Here is a 22447-nt window from a genome sequence, read left to right on the forward strand (position 1 = left end):
ATAGAAGTTGTTAAAAAGCACGTTGAAAGTCTATTTTTCCTTTCAAGAATCTTTAGCACGACAATTAATGTGTAGCTTCAATACTATTATCAATCAATAATATACGATTATAACAATCAAGCCAAAAAATTAGTGTGTGATTCCAATCTGAGTATTCCTATCAGAAAGAAGCGAATCATCACAAGAACACACTTTGACGTCTTGTTATTGGCATAAAACAAATTTAACACACCACTGTTCCGAAAATCTGTAGTCTGGTTCTGAACACAAGTCTCTAACCCGAAGTTTAGTTCAAATTCACGTCGCACTTCTGACACCAATTGTTACAGTTTTCTCGTGGGTTTACACAAAGTCAATTTAAATCAACAAGATATAAATTTATTTACACTTCAAAACACTCTGTACAATAATTAACTCAGCTACCAAAAACACTACTACAATTCCACAACTATTTTACTATTTCAACAATACTGCGTACAAGGAAAATGAGATCAGAACCAATAACATTACTCCCGGTGCTGAGCAAGGTTTATGAACACATAATAAAAAACAGACTGGAAGGACTAATCGGACAACATATCCCAGCATACCAATTCGGTTTTAAACCCAAACATTCGACTGTCCATCCTCTCTTTGTCCTAACGAACAACATTCAAACAACGCACCTTAATGACGAAAAATCCGCATGTTTATTTATGGACATCAACAAGGCGTTTGATAGTGTCTGGCATAAAGGCTTACTGCACAAACTATACAAACTCCAAACCCCTAAATACTTACTTTACACTATCAAAGACTTGTTAGAAAACAGACAATTAGAAGTACGAATTGACAACACTCTCTCCTTTCCCTTCTCTCCAGAACAAGGACTACCTCAAGGTTCACCACTCTCCCCATTCCTCTATAATATATACTGCCACGACATATACAATCACAACCTACAGGACAAAATGCAAATAGACAAAACAGCCTACATATTGCAATACGCTGACGACACCGCACTTATCGTCCATGACAAAACCACTGAAAAAGCGGTAAACAAACTTCAATCTCTAACAGACATGACAATGACTTGGTTTTATACTTGGAGACTCACACCCAACGCGACGAAAAATCAACTCCTGCTTTCCAACCATAGAATTAACAGAAAATCCCCTGCAATAACAACAGACGGTCACATAACTGAACCAAAAAATTACGTAAAATATCTAGGACTCACAATAGACCAAAAACTTAAATATACAAAACACGTACAAAACATCCGGACAGAAATAACTAAAACAGCAAAACATTTTCGCTCACTAACATACAAAGATAAAGGAATAAGCATAAGAACCGCCACAAAAATATACCAAGCCATCTGCAGACCTTTGTTAGACTACGGACATATAACTATGACAAACACAACTGAACGAAATAAACGGCACTTACAAACAACAGAACAAATCGCACTAAGAATAATAACACGAATAAGACATCCCCAAAACCCACTTCATAACCCCTCAAATGAGTTACTATACCAACGCACAAACTTACCAAAAATAACAGAAAGACTACAACAAATTCAAACAAAATGGAAAAACAACCCACATAACTGGACCATACTAAATCCTCTGTGTCTCACAAGACAGACAAGACAATCTCGCTTCCTATTTCCTACAACTACCCTACTAGAACACTTACACATAGCATAATCCTCAAAACTACGTTAGACTAACTTTTTTTTTTTTTTAAATATGTTATTTTGTAAATACTTTACCTAGTTAAGTTATACTTTATTTTGTAATCATATTACAGTATGCATTTCTTATCACATAGGCAGAAAGACCAAACTGGTCGATAGCCTGTTTCGTTGTAAACGAAATAAAGATTGTATATATATATATATATATATGAGATCAGATTTAAATTTTTCACACCACAAAACCCCTCTTTTCTTCCCTCTTTCAGAAAAAGAGGAAAAAAAAGAGGAAATCCCTCTTTCAGGGACACCATGTATTTATTATAACGCAGCTAACCTTTCGTAGTACATATACCATAAAGTTTCAATTTTCTATGAATGATTAATAAAAATAACCAATACAATATTACTAGGCAACATCAACACAATATTTAAGTAGTCCTACAAAACGATCTAAGTGAATTTAGAGTGTAGTCACATGAACTAACAGACCCACTAGTTTATAAGAAGTTGTGTCAATTTATTTTAAGGGAACACTAAGTTTAAGGGCATCGGTAAAGCAAAACCTCTTATGGGAGATTCAATGCATTTTATGACAATCTTTTAACCCAAATAAAAAAAAAAACTAGGCTAGGTATTGCTGTTTTTTAAACGGCATATGAAAGAAGACACTTGCTAGAATGTGCGAAAGTCAATATAATTTTAATAGTACGTAAATTAAAATATTTAGAAGCATTTTAACAAAATGATAAAATTACCATAATTTTCAAGTCACTATTTTTCCTACCTGCAAAACTTTTTTGGTGACAAAAATAACTTTCGCACATTCCCCAAACCTTTAGCTATTTAATAAAAAAAAAATCACGTAAATAAGTTAAAAATTAAAGTCGTAATTTGGGTTAAAAGATAGGACTAAAAAATTGCTCGAATTAAGGAGCGGAAATCTTGCATCTTTGTTCCATATCACTCTAGGAGCCTCGTCGCTTAAACAGTAATGTCTGTGTTAACACTGCCGTAGTTTTATCGACAGAAACAAAGAACGAACACTGTTTTTTATATATTTTTCTACACGTAGGCCAAGCATCGCGATCGAAAAACGTAAAGTCTTTACCGATCCCCTTAAGACTGTACTTCTAACCAATATGCATAAAATGATCTGAAGTTTTTAGAGCGCAAATCATTAATCTTTTTTTTTGAATAAATGGATCCCAGACGTATCCAGTTCGATGATATCAATTAAGACAAATTGGCAGATTCATTAATTTTGTTCTTATATTAAAATTAATTCTGACCTAGTAACTTTGCAATTTGCAATTTGTATTAATTGTAGTGATGGTTGAATTATTGATAAATTACAAATTTTGTGTTTCTGACTGTTCAAGTTTTGACACCGCTCTACTCCCTGATTGTATCAAATCTTGTAGGTTTTTTTCAGGTAATTGGATAGGAAATTTAATGAGGATTCCAAAAACGTACTTAAAACAGTCATTTTTTCACTCCAAGTGGGTTTTACAGGCGATTTTGACTCTCTTCTCAAACTGTGTTGTTTTTTTTTACCAAGTTTAACAACAAAATTAATTTTTGTACTAACAGTACAGATCAAATTAAGCTTATTTTATAACACTTGAAAAATAAATATCGAAAATGTTTATTCCAACAAAGCACTAAACAAAGACATTTTGTTTTGTTCTGCGGTTTTCACATTGCCTCTGCTACAGGTTTGGATTCGAACAAAATGGGAATTATTTACAATATTTTCTGTTGATAAAACGGGCACGAAGCAAAAAAAGGCAAATCCTGATTTACCGCTTTGGTTTCGCGTTTGGACTTTTTAACCCTTATGGAAAATTGATGCCGTTTCGCTATTATCTAGACATGCAACTGTTAACATTGCGACGAAACAAACACGCAAAGAACGATGTATAATTATTACAGCAATTTCATTGCAAAGATCGACTTCAGGATAAGGTTAAAAATACTTGAAACCCGATCTTTCAAACTTTAGTTGGTACGTTAATTCAAACATTGTTTGTTGTGATTCACTAATTGCCTTGTTAAATATTGAACATAAAATATGCCGCTATTAATCCGCTAATCGCCTAGATAAATCCAACGCCAGTCAGATTTATTAGTCATTAGTATTTTCGAATGGTTTCACCAATTAATATTCTCGTCCACTTTAATTCACCCCATTAGAGGTTAACTTTAATGTAGCAACTGAAAAATCTCAAATGTCACATTAACAATTATTACTATAATAGATCTCTCTATCCTTGTCGGTAGCAAGATAAATAATTATAATCTTCGTAAACTTTACTTATTACTCAAATTTATTCAGCGAAATGAGGTTTTGGATGACTCCAGAATTTAACACTCCAATTCCTGAATTCGCCTCTTGGGTAGGTATTAATAACTGGCTGTAACTAGAACGCTCGTTAATTTTATTGAGCCAGGGACTCATTAACCTTCCTCTTATTTCAAAACCTCATAAAAATGGTTAATAGAAAATTAATTAACTTTCAGATAATTTGTTTCGCGAACTTTACACTCACCTAATTGAAATCGGAACTCTTTTCAAAAGTGTACACCTGGAAGGAGAGTCGTTATAAACAGACTTTTTGTATATTACGTTATGGAGTTGCTAATTTAATTTGAAAACTTGGTAGTCGGTGACCTTTTGTCAACGTCCTGGCGGATCAATATGTATGTACAGTAGAGCATTCGAATGCCAAGCTTTAGGAATAAGTTCCGCTTTGTTTTCGAGCCGCGGGTTTATTTGCAAGGATAATTATAAAGTTTGTTTAGAGTAGTATTTACGTTTTGCTAGTGTTAATCTTAACGTTTGTTTTACTGCATCCTTTGAATTTGTAAAACGGTTTCAGGACAATAAATCTCAGCACAAAAGAGGATGGTTCTAACTATCTGCAAGACCCTTTCCTAATTTGTCAAAATAAAACTAACCTAAAACAGTTATTTAAGTATACAGGGTGATTCCAAAGTTGGTGCTTTCCTTTCACCTGCGAATAGAGCTTCAAAAAATAAGGTTGTTTTTCCTTTAACGCTTTTTCGAAATACAGTGCGTTTTTTTTAACGCGCAACATAGGATTTTACGTGTTAAATTTTTAAGCCCCTGTTAGACCATGTTATTTTGGAACTACAGGTCTAAAACTTGACGGATGTGTCTTTAGTACCCTGAAGCTTAAGTAAGTTAACCAATTTGGTCTAAAAAGTAATTAAAAACTGGCAAAAAATCATTTTTTTCGAAAAGATTTTATCGTTTCATACTCCCTGTATGATTTGTTGTTTTTGATACTGGCAGGGCGGGTAGCAGGTAGAGTGACATATTTTGACTGCATAAAGACCTGACATCTTTTGAACGTCAAAAGGGTATTTTATGATTGTTTGGAATACTGTTTGGCTTCAAACGGAGGTCACTTTGAACAATTCACTTATAAAAATACTTCTTTTGTTCTTAACTTTCTTGATACAAAGTTAATGATCAACTTGTTTTACTTTCTACGCCAAATTTTACCTGCTACCTGCCGTGCCAGTATCAAAAACAACAAGCACCTATCATACATACAGGGAGTATGGAAAGATAAAATCTTTTCGAAAAAAGATGATTTTTTGCAAGTTTTTAATCCCTTTTTAGGCCGAATTGGTAAACTTACTTAAGCTTCAGGGTACGAAACAACCACCCGTCAAGTTTTATACTTGTAGTTCCAAAACAACATGGTCTAACACGGGCTTAAAAATTTAACACGTGAAATCCTATGTTGCGCGTTAAAAAAAACGCACTGTATGAACAATAACGAAGATACAGGGTGTCAAAGTGTTACTGAAAAAATAAAAATTTTATGATTTTGGCCAAACCACTTGAAGTAATTAAACAAAATTTTGTAGGTGTCAGTAGCTACGTGGAAAGGAAATTTTCCAAGAAACAACAATTTTTTTGCGTTTACCAGAGCCGCGCGTATAATTTTTTAAAAACATTTTCGAAAAAATATATTACCCTACTAGTTTTTTTCAACATAAAATTTATTATTGAATTCCTTGTTCAATTCTAAAAATAAAACCCCTTATATTATTTTTTACAACGACGCACCGCTTTTGAGTAAAAAAATAAAAACCATCTTAATGCGTGCCTAAAATTAAATGCTGTCTTAATTTAAAATGTCAAATTATTAAAACTTAGTTCAAAGGCGGCTGAAATCTTTTGTTTATGTTTATGTCTGTTGATAAAGAATAACCTGTAGTTAATTTAAGTTATTTTTTATTTTGTTTTTTTTCAGTAAAATTTTGACACCCTGTATCTTCGTTATTGTTCATATTTCGAAAAAGCGTCAAAGGAAAAAAAAAACTAATTTTTTGAAGCCCTATTGGTAGGTGAGAGGAAAGCACCAACTTTGGAATCACCCTGTAAATTAATAAGAGATGAAATAAGGGCCTATAGTACCTATTTCACGCAAACATGACCTTAGAATGGAATATTTTAAACAACTGGTCTGGTTTAATTTTTACTTTACCGCCTATCATGTCAATGACAACGTGCTTTTTGTATTTTTTTACTATCGTTTAGGTAATCATAGTAATATATCAGAAACTCGTGGTAATAACAAAAAAACTAATTATGAAATATCATCAGCTGTTAAAAAGTATATGGTAAAAAAAAGTTACTAGAGTCAGTCGGAAAGCTGCTCCAAATTTAAATTTGTTCGGTAGTAACTAAAGTCTGGATTAAAAAGCACTAAAGTCGTTAAAAAAAGCAAAATTATTTTCTTCAAAAAGCACAAAACTCTTTCAGAGATGCAAATTTTTTTTGAGTTCAACTTCTAGAAATTTTTTCAAGATTTTAAATTGCTTTAGAAGCATACGGAAGATTTTAGACTTTTGAAAACTTTCAAAAATATTTTGAACTACTTGACAGCATTTGGAAGGTTTTTGAACTGTTTAAACAGCATATAGAAGCCTTTAGAGGCATTTGGAATTCCTTACACGATTCACAACATTTTTTGGAAGCTTCTAAACTGCTTTAACATTCGACGGAGTGTCATATACACGGACAGCAGAAGTGTCCTCGCAGGTATTGTTTCTGCTCCTAATCCTGGAGACGATCACATCACTCATATTGTCAAGCAAAGTCTGGGCAGACTGCATGTGGAGGGATTTGACATCGGATTGGCATGAATTCCCGGCCACACCGGGATGGAGGGAAACGGTATGGCGGATTACTTGGCAAATAAAGGAAAATTTAGTGCAGACAAACTCGACTTTCAACTTGGATACAGAGAATATCCCTCTAATTAAAAAGCAAATATGGGAGCGTTGTACGCTGAATTGGTGGAGAAGCCTTTGAGAACGACATGGTTTATGGGAGGACAGCACCTGAAACGTAAAGAGATTACTACCCGAAACCGATTGCGTAGTGGACACTGTCTCTCTTCAAGACACCTCCACAAGATTGGAGTTAAACCGGATCTATTGTGTACCTGTAACCAAAGGGATACAATACATCACCTACTTTTTGAATGTCCTCACAACACTCCGGAGCAAGATCATATTTACTCAGCTTTGCAACCCCTTCTGCCCACAAGGGCACCTTGTGCGGTGTCATCTATTCTGCTCTTCCCCCTTCTTACCGCCTCCCACACAGTAAGCTTTCTTAATTCTGCTCAACTTAAGCTGTAATACGTTTCTGCGCGTTTATTCATTCATGTTTGACTTTCGTGCCTGTCCTTTGACTGGCTTGTGCTTGGAGCATGCTTGGTTCTGTCATTACCCACATTTTTGGTGAATGTTTTGATTTTTCTTTCCAAGTTGGGCAGGGATATGAGGTAACTCAGACTCATCCCCAGTGATAAATCCTTGCCGCAATTACAGCCACCGCTCGGCCGAATAGACCTGACAGCTAAAAACCGTTAAACCAAAAAAATCAATTTTCGGTATTCTGGTGTCTTTAGAAGAAAAGTGTGTTCTGGAATAATGGTTTGGCTTTGCGAACTCCCACCTTTGTTTCCGGATGTGCCCTGGCTATTTAAGGGCAGGGAAGCCTTTTTGACGCTCTCTTGACTAGTAACTTTAGCTGCAATAGTAGGCCAACTTAAACTTATTTCTTTGCCACTCACTTGTTGAGGATTTGTGGTGGTTAGAGCCAGCTAAGCCATTTGTGTCCAGAGGGGACCACCTACCCTTTCAACATTAACTAAAGGGTCCTTGGTTGGGGCGACAAACGTCTTTAGTTAGGGCAACGAACGTCCTTGGTTAGGGCAACGAACATCCTTGGTTAGGGCAAAACGCCAGGGTTACATGACTAAGCCCGTAGGGTTTGATATCTGGGTCCGCAACCACGGAACTGCCTGAAGTTGTAGCATGAACAGATCAGCGTAGATTCCCATTGCACAGTTTGGTCGTGGAACAGGGATTCTTCTTTTGGAGGCCCAAGATGGATCTTGGGGCTGATCCATCTTGGGCCTCCAAAACTAGTCGGGTTGTCAGGCATGCCTATTTACCTAACTTAACTAACCACTTTTGATAAGTTCCCCTATAACTGGTAATTCTTGTGACTTATATTATCTTTTTCTACCTTTTTTTTGTTGATAATTTAATTATAACTTAAATTAGCATTAATTTACTTAATTTTTGACTGATTGCCTTTGCATTATAATTGTGGCCGATCAAGCAGTTTGACAATATATTTAATTGAATTTTACCAGAGTTGTTTTAATGCTCAGATCACATGGTCCTTTAATAAGCTGATTATCATCACATAATTGGCTCGCTTTGTTCACAGCTGCATTGGTTATAGTAAGTATTACGTAATTGTAACTTGGGTTGTGTTCATATTTTGCTTGGTTATACTTTGGATCAGAAGGCTATCAGAAAATCTGAAGGTTTCCGACTTAGTTCCTCATTTAAAGTCGGTGGCGCTTTGAACCCCTGAGTTAGTGTTTGCACACGTATCAAAAGAGGTAGTCCACTGAACCAAAGTTTGACTGTTTTATTTCAATTTTACGACTACTATCTAAACCAACTTTACGTGAAGCAAGATTAAACGTTGAAGAGTCTATTAAAAAAAACAATCTAGACACCGCTGTTATTTAATTAAAATTGTCAAAAATGATGTTATCCGTACAGGTAGGTTTTTGGAAAATAGAAGATTCAATATTGTCTGGCTTTCTGTGTTAATGTATGTCCAGGAAAAGTAAAAGCTTCATGGTAAAAGCGATTTAAGGATGCAACAGTGCCGTTGAAAGTAGACAAAATATAACTATACACACTTACATCAGTTATTTCCCAGTAGAGCAGGGTTTTAGAGAAAAGGGCACCTTGTTGAATCTCCTGGAAATTTTCGAGGAAAAGCGGAATATATCGTCCAAAGAAAAAGCACAAGACCTGGTCGATAAAGCATTGGCATTTAGGGCGTTTTATTCAATTTTCGACAACAGATAAGAACAGAACAAAGTGAAACGAAGATTTGGAAAGAGAGTACACCATTTAAAACGATCCTGAAATGCCCGTATTTATGATTCAAAATTACCAAAACAAAATATAAACACAATAAATCACATAAACTCTATTAATGTAGCATGAAAATAGACAAGAAGTAAATCCATCCTAACAATGACAGTTTGTAGTTAGAGATGCAGTCATCTTAGTACCTACGAGATTTGTTAGACATTGTTAGTTCTGTCTTTAAACTTTCAATCGGTTTAACAATAATGACAGTTAACAAAGAATAGCTAAAATCTGTATATTACATTGCTAAGTCGTCCAGCTCGTCCTACTTTACATTGATTTATGTTATATGAGTTATTACTTTCCAAGGAAATACTAAACAAAACTCAAAAGCATTGAATAGCAACTTTGAGTATGGACTTAACTGGCGGTAAAAACTAAGTTTTGCTGCTTTCTCCTTAATTTCATTAACAGCTTCCGATTGAAAACTAATTTGTAAACAAAGATCGTTTTCGGCGTCAAACCGAAAACAGGAGCGTTTCAATCGGACCCCTTCGCTTAAGCAATCAAATCAGTATTTCGATTGCTTTCGCCCTATCGATCTGTAGGTCTTGCGTAATAAATAAGGGCAACGGAGGTGGGTTTTCCTGCCCTGTCACGGTATTTCATTCTTACCGCCGTGGAAATGAGATGGGAAGGTCTCTTGAACTTCCAGCTCAGAAGGGGAAAACGATTAATTACTGTTTAGAGTTCAGATTGGTATTAATTGATCTATGGAAAAACAGATGATCCCACGTCCCAAATTATGTATGGTGGGAATGTTTACTATGTAAATTTCATCCTACGTGCATTTGCACGCAATCAACTCTGTACGTACATATAGCAAAACAATATGGGGGAGAGGGGGAAATGTAATCAAAATTCAAAGGGAGACTTATGAGACCTGTGTTTCATGGGGCTCATCAATCTTCGGGCACATACGTCATGTACCTGTCCGATTTGATGGTAAAAAAGAATTTTCGGCTTCATTACCGGAATTTTCCCGTTTCAGATATGGAAATACAATCTCCCCGTTTTACCGGCTTCAGTTGGCTGGCGTTTCCAGCCCTTAGGGGTGCATATAAACATGTTCAACTCAGTTTAGAACTTCGGCCGGAGGCCTTCGACGGCATTTTTTTCCTCACAGGGGAGAGGGATGATATGGCCGGGGATTTTATGGCCTTATTACTGCATCAGGGGTTTGTCGAATTTCGGTAAGTGTTATTTGTTTAATCGTTCTTTAGTGTTATGATCAGTAGTTTATCAAACGTTTACAAAGAAGATTGATTACAAAATTTGAATTTTCTATTGAATTGAATTTGAAATTTCTATTAAGTGCCATTGCGTTCAAAAGTTGTTTGTATACTGTTTGGTTTGGTTACTGCACTTATTTTTAAACAAAATGATTGAATATTTGCTTTTTAGCTGTATAACATTCTAATTGTGCGTTGGCAACAGCTCTCCAATGCTTTAATTTTTATCTGTCAAAAGTAAATAAATTCTAACAATCTGTGTAAATGACTTTTGACAAAATGTCTGACGGGCGATTATTGGTATGGAGAGAAAGAAATGAACGATATATGGAAGAATGCATGGATGCTAGGGTTGCTTTTGGGGGAGGTGGAATTACAGTATGGGGCGGGATTATGAGGAATGGAAGAACAGATTTAGTCATTTTGATTGAGGATAGTATGAATGCGCAGAGGTACAGGGGTATGTGTATATGTGATATCGTTGTTCCCTTTTATCGAAACTTTGGGAACGGTTTCATCTTAATTGGCGACAATGCTCGTCCACATCGAGTCAGAATCGTACAAGAATTTTTGAGAGAGAACAACATCGAACGAATGGAGTGGCCTGCAAGGGTACCGGATATGAACGTAATAGAGCACGTATGGAGTAGAATGAAATTGAGAATAAATGGCTCAGAGCATGAATTTCAAAATTTGAATGAGTTGGCAGAAATGGTGAGGGTTGAATGGGAGGCAATTCCCCAAAATTTTATTGCAAAGTTGGTGGATAGCATGCCAAGCAGGGTTGCGGAGTTGCAACAAACTGCTGGGGGACCGACAAGGTATTAAGAACAAATGGGTTTGTAGCCCGCAAAGTCATCGGATATGAATACTGTGGACTTGGTTTTTTTTAAATTAAAAACCATTATTTTCGATTAAATTTACCGAATAAAGATACATGTTTTTTTTTTGTATGGTAAAACCTTTGATTTATCTTTTGTATGATTTTTTAACCCACTCTGTTTATAAAGGTTCGCGGTTTATAAATGTTCACCTAAAATGGGTGAATTGAAATGTAATTTTGCTAATCTTGTTTTAAATTCAATAATTTCGAATTTAAAACAAGAGAATTAAAAAGAACCATTTTTTTAATATCGTAAACGCCCCTTAATCGCCAAACTGGCGAAAATGTCTAGAGATATGAATTGGATTACTAAACAAATAGTGTGCTTCTCTATCCAATATCATTATTTTCCATTAAAATGACTGAACATGCTAAGATTTATGATAAAATATATGATTTTCTTTTCAATTTTTTTTTTGAGTCACCCTGTATCTCGCAGTGTATTTTTTTTACAATTGGGTAGTTTTAAGTGTAAACTTGCTAATCCCGCTCTTCTTCCACAAAAGATCTAAAGAAATTGTTTAATTTTAAACAAGAGAATCTAAAGTAACCACATTTTAAAAATGTTGCAATAAATTTTGTAAACGGCCTTTAATCGCCAAACTGGCGAAAACGTTTAGAGATATTGACCGCAAGACTCGATTAAGGCTATTGTAAAACGTAAAAAAAATTTTTGCGAGAAATGGCGTTAGACCGAATTTTTCATTTTTTGACTACACCTCAGTCACACCCTGTATACTCGGATCCGTGGCACCTTTCAAAAAGATCATTTAGGTCAAAAGAAAGAAGAAGAAAATACCTTTTAATCCTCAAAAAAATTATTAGAATCAAGTAAATCAATTTGAAGGGGATCGGTAAAGACTTTACGTTTTTCGATCGCGATGCTTGGCCTACGTGCTGAAAAATATATAAAAAACACTGTTTGTTCTTTGTTTCTGTCGATAAAACTACGGCAGTTTTAACGCAGACATTACTGTTTAAGCGACGATACTCCTAGAGTGATATGGAACAAAGATGCAAGATTTCCGCTCCGAATTCGAGCAACTTTTTAGTCCTATCTTTTAACCCAAATTACGACTTTAATTTTTAACTTATTTGCGTGATTTTTTTTTATTAAATAGCTAAAGGTTTGGGGAATGTGCGAAAGTTATTTTTGTCACCAAAAAAGTTTTGCAGGTAGGAAAAATAGTGACTTGAAAATTATGGTAATTTTAGCATTTTGTTAAAATGCTTCTAAATCTTTTAATTGACGTACTATAAAAATTATATTGACTTTCGCACATTCCAGCAAGTGTCTTCTTTCATATGCCGTTTAAAAAACAGCAATATCAAGCCTAGTTTTTTTTTAATTTGGGTTAAAAGATTGTCATAAAATGCATTGAATCTCCCATAAGACGTTTTGCTTTACCGATGCCCTGAAGAAGCAGCCGCTCAAAAAAGAGCAAAAATTTTGCTGTCCCATTCTTTTTGACGAGCAGTTTAGAATGAGGTCTCAGAAACTTAAAGGGTCCCTTTCACTAAGCAATCTGCAGCGAGATGCCAACATTCCATTTGAAGTGAAAATGTGAAATGGCTAGAAATAATTGATCTTCCATCAAAAACTGCTAGTGCTGTTATTAAAGCCTTAAAACATGTGTTCAGCACCCATGGTATCCCCAATAGAGGTTTTTGCAGACAGCATGCCATTCAACGCGTTTGAGTGTCAATAGTGTCACACCCGTGTTAGTAGTTACGGTGCACACCCAGTAACCAGCACAGTCAGCAAGGTTAGCGTAATGAGGTCGCTGACTAGTATAAAAGATGCACCGTAGCTCGGCTAAATCACCGAACTCTGGGGTCATCCCCAGAGGGAGGTCACGAGCGACAGTCCGAACTTTCTAGTGCCCGGACGGCTCGTTACACTTGGACGGCTTGGCGACACTTCAGAAGGGCTTACGCACCTACCACTAGACGTACACACCCACACACCCCCTCTTGGTCAGTGTTCACTGCCTAATAAAGAAGACATACTTAAGCTACGATCTTGTTTCTCTTCCTACGCTACCCCCTAAACGTGACATGGTGGAGGCGCCCCGTTCAATCCCCGTCTATTAATCTTCATATTGATAGACACACCCTCGCAAATTGAAGCCAATTAAGTCACAGGAAAAAGATGAAGGAATAACAGAGAAGAAAGAAGAGAGGCAAAGACCAGAAGAAAGAAGAGAGACAAAGAGAGAGAAAGAAAGAGAGATCACGAAGACGACACAACAATGCCCACCCCCACAAGTTCAAGCACACCCCAGAAGAATCAAGACGAGTTTTGAAGGACCAGCCTGCAGGTCTGCAGTTGCTTGAACCGAGTAGGGCAATATCAAGAGCGGCCTGTAGGTTGCCCTAAACATTTTAGTGCATAGGAGCACATTTTAGTTTGTAGTGTATTGGGTAAGATAAAACTAAACTTTTGATAACTAGGTTTCATAAAATAAGTGTATGTATAGTTAATGCAATAACAATATCTCGATTTCTAGACCAGTGACGCCATTCCCGACCTAGGTACTTTGCTGAGGTAGCAAAATCGCGCAAGTATAAGGTGTTTTGTTTATAAATACATGTTATGTCTGTTTATGTTATTGGAGTCGGGCTTGTTTGCTAATTAATTGTTGACTTTAGGGGCCACCTAATTACCTCGTTGCGTCCATCGACAAATTGACCTGATTAAAGAAGCGAGAAGAAGAGGAGCAAGCCTAGGAGAAACCAGCATCTTCGGATGGGTTCCGCACCGTCGGTTCTACAGCCGCGTGCACCCAGAGTCCCTTAAATGACGGGCTGAAGAAGGTTCTCCAGATGGGCTTAGAAATGACGATGTATAGTAGTCCAGAGCAACGTGTGCTAAAAAGAGAGCACGCAATGGACCAAAGATGTCGAAGCTAAGCGATGGATTTCCGCTTAGACAATGTAGTGCCGAGAGAAGGTACTAGAAGATGGTGCCCGATGCAGGGGACAATTTACGCTTAAATGAGAAGGCAAGAAGATGGACGCAACAACAAGGTAGAAAGGGGACCCAATGAAAGGAATAATTGTTTTTGAGTATGCAAACATGGCAACGTCTAAAAATCGAGAAGTAGAAGTAGTTAAGATATTTTTTCAATAAAGCTTTCCCCACCCCCTTTTTAGCAAATAAGTAACATGTTTTAGTTTTAAGAAGTAATAATTGTTGGTTTGAATAAAGTACATCCCCACCTGCTTTTTAAAGTAAGATTAGAAAATAAGTGAGTTGATTTTGTAAACATGGACTTTTAGTGTTCGGGGCGAACACTTATTGGAAGGGGGAGATGTCACACCCGTGTTAGTAGTTACGGTGCACACCCAGTAACCAGCACAGTCAGCAAGGTTAGCGTAATGAGGTCGCTGACTAGTATAAAAGATGCACCGTAGCTCGGCTAAATCACCGAACTCTGGGGTCATCCCCAGAGGGAGGTCACGAGCGACAGTCCGAACTTTCTAGTGCCCGGACGGCTCGTTACACTTGGACGGCTTGGCGACACTTCAGAAGGGCTTACGCACCTACCACTAGACGTACACACCCACACACCCCCTCTTGGTCAGTGTTCACTGCCTAATAAAGAAGACATACTTAAGCTACGATCTTGTTTCTCTTCCTACGCTACCCCCTAAACGTGACAATAGTTTGCAAAATGTTGGGATTTTGTCTTTTTAAAACTTCTTGCCCAAGATATCCAAGATCTAATGGATTGGCAAAGCTGATGTTAAGGAAATGTGAGAATTTAGATATGGCTTTTCTTGAGTACAGAACAACTCCTATTTCGGGACTAGATAAATCACCAGCTGAGTTACTGACTTCTAGAAAACCTAACTCATTAGTACCCATCAGGTCAAAGATGTTAGTTCCTCAGGACATTGATTATGGTAAAGAGAAGAAAAAGGTGGAAAGCAAAAGACAAAGTTATAAGTATTATTATCACAAAACCAGGGTATGCAGAACATGAAATTTAGCAATCCTGGAAGTAAAAACCTGAGAAACCTAAAAAGCTATCAGAGCCGCGATCTTACCTATATAGTGAAAAATAAAAATGGAAACAATGTCAGAAGAACTATAGTTTCCACTTGAGCGTATCTAAAATTCATCCAGACTTTTGTAAAAGTGGTTTGATTGATGGTAATAATAATGCTGGTTTGTCAAGTAGGAAAAGTTATGATACATCTGACCCACTTATGTCGATATCACGTTTAGATGATGGCTCTAGTGATAATTCTAACTTGACAAGTTTAAATAGTACTACTTATCTACAAGTTAAAGGAAAAGCAACAGGTCAGTACGAAGGCCTAGTCGTTTCAAGGATTATGATATGTATTAACTCTCCTTGTTTAATCTTATTACTTTCTTATAATCTGTATGTGTTATCTTGTTATGTTTGATTACTTTAATTTAAGTTGTAAGGGGAAAGGTGTAATATGTGTATGTGTTTAGTGCGGCATACATTCCTAGTTTTTCAAAGGAATGTCAAATGTTAATGACAGTCAGCAGCATTAACAGAGTTGAGGTTAAGACTGTTCAGTTGTTAATGTTAGGAAGTTTGGATTTTTCATTAAAACTTATTAATATTAAATGGTATTTATTTCCTTTGCCTGATAATATTACATTCCACACCTGTCTATCTAGGTCGTGAAAATAATAGACTTTCAAACATCTTATATGTAGAAATAGAAAAACGTCATCCGTCCTAACATCATCCAAAACAATTTGAAAGCAGTTCAGCAATTTCGTAGCCGGTAAAACGATGATAACTTTTACGTCTAAATTGTCTGAAGCTATTAACTGTTTCCGGGGCAAGACAGAACGAGATTCTTTTGCGGACTTTTAATGGAAACGGCATTGATCGGAGACGATTTCCACGTCGCAGACTGAATATTGAAAAAGTAATCCGAGAGTAGTTTTGCGAGCGAAATGAAGTTGGCAAACCGTGTCACGAAACATTTTTAAAATACGCCACCCGGAAATTCAGAGGAAAAATAATTAAAATCAGAAAGTTCCTAATTGAAGTTGCCGAAAGAGTAGCAAAAACAAACGGCATTCTTTGCCCGGTGCGTGACACCTGCCAGATTGGGCCGATCAATACAAGTTTCGCCTTGATCCCCGACGTCCTAATATCGTAACCACGGAAAAAGAATGCTCAAAGTTGGAAAGTCAAGTATTTTTGTACGAAATTGCTATTTTTTAACTTGCCACAATGTATAAAAGAAGAATATGATTTTGAAAAAAGTCAAATAAATGCATCATATTTATTACGTCAATTACTTTACAGGGTTCCTGAAAGGTCTTTACAACGCTCTGCCGCAGTTAGCTGGGGTCAAAATAAAGCAATTTAGCCATATTTGCCTTAATCCAAAAGTTGATAATTACATAGCTACTTCTGGAGACTGTTTTAGACAGATTAACGTACATTTAGTAGTTCAAACGCATTTTTCTCGAAAACGGTTGCCCGACATGACTAAAGTATACCTTTTCTAAGCAAAAATAACAGGCAAATACGCCTTTACCGAGAAAAAAATACAAAGGAATTAAACAAATTGTTTGAACCGTATGTTGCGCCCTCTACGATCAATGTAAAAATCGTTGGCAGATATGAATTCCCCATCTCGAAAAACCTCCTGATACCTAATTTCATCATTTTAAATGGTTTGGTATAAAAACTACGATTCAAAATTGATTTTTAAATTTTAACTTTGCCGCCCTGTAGCTTTGTAATTATCAACTTTTGGATTAAGGCAAATATGGTTAATTTGACCCCAGCTAACTGCGGCAGAGTAAAGACCTTTCAGGGGCACCCTGTATTATGTAAATTCAAAGAGTTTATAAAACACTAAAAATTTTTTTTTTTTAATTCAAACATATACGGGGTGATTGTTTATATTTTCCTCAATAGTAACTACTCACTAGTAACTATGTTAATTTTGATCCGATAGCATAGTTTAAATTAGCAAATTTGCAGTATTTCTCCGCCAGAATCTGACGTAAAAATTGACATATGTCAATTACTTGTCAAAATCTTTACACATATTTTGATTATTTTAAATGACACACATTGTATTTTATTTGTCCGATCGAAAAATCTCCTTTTTCTGATTTCAAATATATAGTTTTTTTGAGGTTACGTTGATCATTTTACAAAAAAAATTGTATACGGTATTGACAACTTGACAACTTTTGGGTAACACTTTACAGACATGCCAAAAATAACAATTTTGACGTTTTCAATGTTAAAATTGCCAGTTGAGATTTTAGTTAAAACATCATATTTTATTCCTTTATATTTGACAGGTTTTGACATTGTCAACCGTTTTTGTTAATGTAATTCTGAAAACTTTTGACAGCTTTAAGTCAGATTGACACTTTTGACAGACAGAAGGACAGATTTTGACTATTTTCTTTTATTGTCTAACCAGGCTATTTTTGGCAGCGTTGCCAAACCGTGTCCACTCACCTCCAACAGACTGTTACCGACTAGGATCGTCAGCAGTTGAAAATTTGATAAAATGGCAACAAATAGTACATTTTGATATTGAAAATTGACTAGAATGACTGCCAATAGCCGGTTCAATTAGTTTTTATTATATTTTATTCTTTTTTTTTTCACCTTAAAAATTGACACGCACGACTGAAAACAGTAAGTCAAGTCAATTTTTCAAAGTTTTGACCTTAAAAATATACTAAATAGAACGAGTGAAAATTTCTAGGTAAATCAATTTTTATGATATTATTTGTTCTAAACGAAATATAATCGTTAATCGTCTGGTGAGCAATCATTGGCCGCATTTTTTTACGCTCCACAGAGCGAGCAGAGCAAATGTGACGTCATTATGATGTAATGGGGCAAAACCATAACTTGACTGTCAAGACGCCATTTGTGACGTCAAAAACGCTCCGCTCGCTCCATGGTGCGTGAAAAACAAATGTGGCCATTGACGTTTAGAGTTCTTACCAATGATATTTTAATTCCTCTTTTGTTTTTAATTTTTATTTTTTATTTTTTTATTGAGATTGAGCAAATAAATCACAAAAGACGTATTTTGGCGTCAGTGTTTACTAGACTGTTTACAATGTCTATATCATTTTAACTCATTCTGATAAAACAAGATGGCCTATGTTACTACAGCTTAAAACTCTCTTAAAACTAAAATAAAGGTTATTACTTTCGCCAAAATACGCCTAAAATGTTCCATTTAAAGTCAACAACAACAAAAGATATGTCCAAAATTTGACAAATAATTGACGCATATCAATTTTGACGTTAGATTCTGACGGAATCAAAATTAACGGAGTTTGCTCACCATGAACATAATAAAACCATTTTATGGTAAAAATAGTCTAACTTTTTTTCCTAGGCTTTTTTTCTATTTTAGCTAATTTGCCATAAATGGTCCAAACTTACGGGTCCACACTGTAAAATAACAGTCTTTTTAGACACATTACAAATTCATATAATGCAAATGATGCCTGCACTCGCAGTTAAATAGCTGTGAAACTTAAGATGCCTTTTATTTAGGAAATTCTAAAAGCACTGAAACTTTAAATAATGTTAGCAGTATTTTATTTTGTAGTGACTTTTATAGCAGAATGTTTTTTAAGCAAAAACAAATTTGCGTTTTTACAAACGTGTATCAAATAGCATTAAGTAAAAAATAAAATGTTCTAAAGTAAAACTAAATAATAAATAAACTAAATTTGAAGTGAATGAAACATGTTGGTCAGCTTTGAAAATGTAACCGTTTTGGTATAGCAGTTTTATTGCCACCGCAAAATACAATATGGTCCATTGGACAGGACACACGAAACTCTTATGATTATCACGAACCGACATGAGTAAGTGGATTTCGCTGTGTTAGGATGAAATCACTGAATATGCAGCAGCAAAATCCGATTCCAGATAAAATGTAACACATATTAACATGACGTAACTTAACAAAGACCGAACATATTTTAGGACTTTAAGAGTACGTGACCAAAATAAAATGCTGTTACGCCAATATGAGATTTTACTGGTATATTGTGGTTAATTCAAAAATTCTCAGTTTCAAAAAGTGTTAATCAAGATTGTACAGGGTGCTGCATTTTCGATGGTTTTACGGGGTACAGAGAAAACGGTAATAGATAGAAAAAAAGTAGCATACGTGTTCCGATCTCATTTTCCGAGCTGAGATGACTGGAGAAGAGTGGGCTGCGCAAACTTCTTTTGTTGTAAAGATACAGGGGGTTTTTGAAAAATGGTCATTTTGAAACCTCCTCTGTATTTCATTTGCTATTAAAGTTATCAAAAAAGGAAAAACGGTTTCCGGTAGAAGTTTTGACGTAGAATCCAATGGCGTAGTCAGTTTTTTTCTATTACGTTTAGTCTCTGACATATGACAGTAAGTTATATTTTTTTAAATGGAACACCCTATATATTTTTAGTTCATTTAATTCTGCTGATTTTGACTTTTTCAACGGTGTATTAAAACATAAGTTTGTAAAAGTTAATATCGGTAATTAGAAAAAAAGCATTTCCTTAACAAAAAAGTGCTAAATAATATGTATAAAAATACCCACAGTCGAAAGAAAATTTGGCTATGTTCATATTAATATGTTCATGTTACATGTCGTTTATAAACAATTTTTTCAACTTCCACCTTAAAAATAGTAGAAAATAGAAATGGCCACTTTTCTAATTAACGTGACGGTAGAACTGTTTGTAACTTAGATTTTTAATAAGATTTATTAAAAATATTTAATTTTTTGATGTGTTAGTTTATATGATTTCCGATTTTGTTTGGTATTTTAGATATTGGTCTTTTTTTAGCTTAGCAAAGGTCTTTTTTTAAAATAACGGGATTAACCTCTACAAACTTATATGTTGTAATACACCGTTGAAAAGGTAAAAATCAACTGAATTAAATGACGTAAAAATGTATGGGATGTTCCATTTAAAAAAATTTAACTTACTGTCATATGTCAGAAACTAAACGGAATAGAGAAAAACTGACTACGCCATTGGATTCTACATGAAAACTACCGGGAACCAATCTTCCTTTTTTGATAGCTTTAAGAGCAACTGAAATACTGAACAGGTTCAAAAATTACCAATTTTCGAAAACCCCCCGTATCTTTGAAACAAAAGAAGGTTGCGCCGCCCACTTTTCGCCAGTCATCTCAGCTCAGAAAAAGAGATCAGAACACGTATGCTACTTTTTTTCTATCTATTACCGTTTTCTCTGTACCCCGTAAAACCATCGAATTTGCAGCACCCTGTACAAGTGACTTTTTAGTTTCTTTTTTAACAAAAATGTAAGCGTTATTATTACCAAGTAAAAAATGAGATTCACCTAAATCTGTTTCTTTGCCAACTTGCATAATAATAACTGATATTGGATCCATTTCTATTATTCGTTTTGCTATTCAAAATAAAGAAAAATTAATAAATATTAATTTCAAAATTTAAAATTTAAATACAAAAAACACTGCAGACCAAAGACATTTGTTTTTAAGGACCATTCAGATATGAATATGTATACAAAATAAAAAGAATTTGTAAAATTTCTAAGTATGTTAAACTATTTATATGTGGGTGCCAAAGTTATCTTTCTGGTAAATTACTAAACTTATCTAGCTGATTGTACAGGGTGATTTTTTGAATTTTGACTACTCCCTTAACTCCCTAATTTTCGATTTTAGCAAAATATAAATCGTGGAAATATGTGTGTCTTCTTTACTTTTAAGTTGTTGATTAATATACCAGGTGTCAAAAATTCGAGTAACAAACCAAACTGATGATTTTTTAAACAAGATGACAACCACCACCTTTGTTTTTGATTTCAGCGAAAAATTGGAAAATACAATCTCGTAGATTTGTGTTTATTTTATTTGAAACTTGAATGATTTAAATAGTATGATTAATTTTTTGTTCAATATTTAAGTTGAAGCGGTTTGATTGATGCAAGCATAGAATTTAACATGATATAATCTAAATTAAAAATTAAGAGTTGCTCATTTTATTAGAAAAATCATAAGTTTGGTAGGTTACTCAAATTTGGGACACCTTCTAATGAACTACCTAAAAATAAAGTAGACATAAATATCTACAAGATTTGCATTTTGCTATTTCTTGCTAAAATCAAAAATAAGGAAGTGGTCAAAATTCAAATATTCATCTTGTGTAGGAATCTTATAATAAGAAGAAATAATTAACTAACTTTTTTCACCTCCTTCTTGCTAAAAAGCTGAATAGCTTCTTGAACTTGAAAATCACAAAATCTTTTACACTAGAAAACCCCTTATATCACGAATAACACAAATATAACTAAATACCACTTTAAAAAAACTAACTACAGAGTGATTAAGTTTATACTAACAGGACTCCGGTATTCGATAAGGCAATTTATTTTAAAAACACAATTTTGACACCACGTCTCACAAAATAACAGCGTTTGGCGACATATTCTTGTATAACAAATTTAATTTAAAATAAACTTCTCTCACTGTCGAATGCCAACATTTTTCTAATATAAACTGACTTTCTCTACAGGGTAAGTGAGATTATGTTATCTAAAAGAAAAATTGAAATTTCTAGCAAAACACTTACGACAAAATGCAAAAAGCAAAAAAAATGTCAAAATTTATTTTTCACAAATAACATCAATAAGCGGTCAATAGAGTCAAAAAAGTACTAAACTAGCGAAAAAATAATTTTGAAAGTTAGTTTTTATTTTTTTCTAATTTATTTGATAATTTAACTGAAAACAAAAGACACTTTACCGTTGTCACTTTTCCTTCTCGATAATAAGGCATTATCATTTTTGATATTCGACGTTTTGTTTTTTAGTTACCATCATCAACTTTAATTTTTCTTATGGGAGCCATATTTAATTTTTGCATATTTCAATAGAGTCTATTTTTCTGATTGCGATGATGTACCACCCTCTATTGGTAAAAAATTGCTTAAATTACCTAAAAACTGAGAGCTGTATTGAAAATTCTAAAAAAAAACTAAATTTTGACACGCTGTATCTCAAAATATTTGAATCTGTATCCTGAAATAAGTGAAATATTAAATAATGATAAATAGAAGCAATAATATACATATTATAAACATCCTTAATACT

General features: G+C 34.7%; 1 protein-coding gene across 1 annotated transcript in view; it reads left to right on the forward strand.

Annotated features, from left to right (window-relative positions):
• SP2353 (EGF like, fibronectin type III and laminin G domains protein pikachurin) overlaps positions 1–22447 on the forward strand; it is a 165410-nt gene that overhangs the window by 76733 nt on the left and 66230 nt on the right. Inside the window, exon 5 of the mRNA XM_081972229.1 lies at positions 10188–10389. Coding sequence (XP_081828355.1) covers positions 10188–10389 — 202 coding nt within the window. The remainder of the gene's footprint in view (positions 1–10187; positions 10390–22447) is intronic.

This window comes from Ips typographus, linkage group LG2 (genome assembly GCF_016097725.1).
Source record: "Ips typographus isolate SLU linkage group LG2, UJ_Ityp_2.0, whole genome shotgun sequence".
NCBI lineage: Eukaryota > Metazoa > Arthropoda > Insecta > Coleoptera > Curculionidae > Ips > Ips typographus.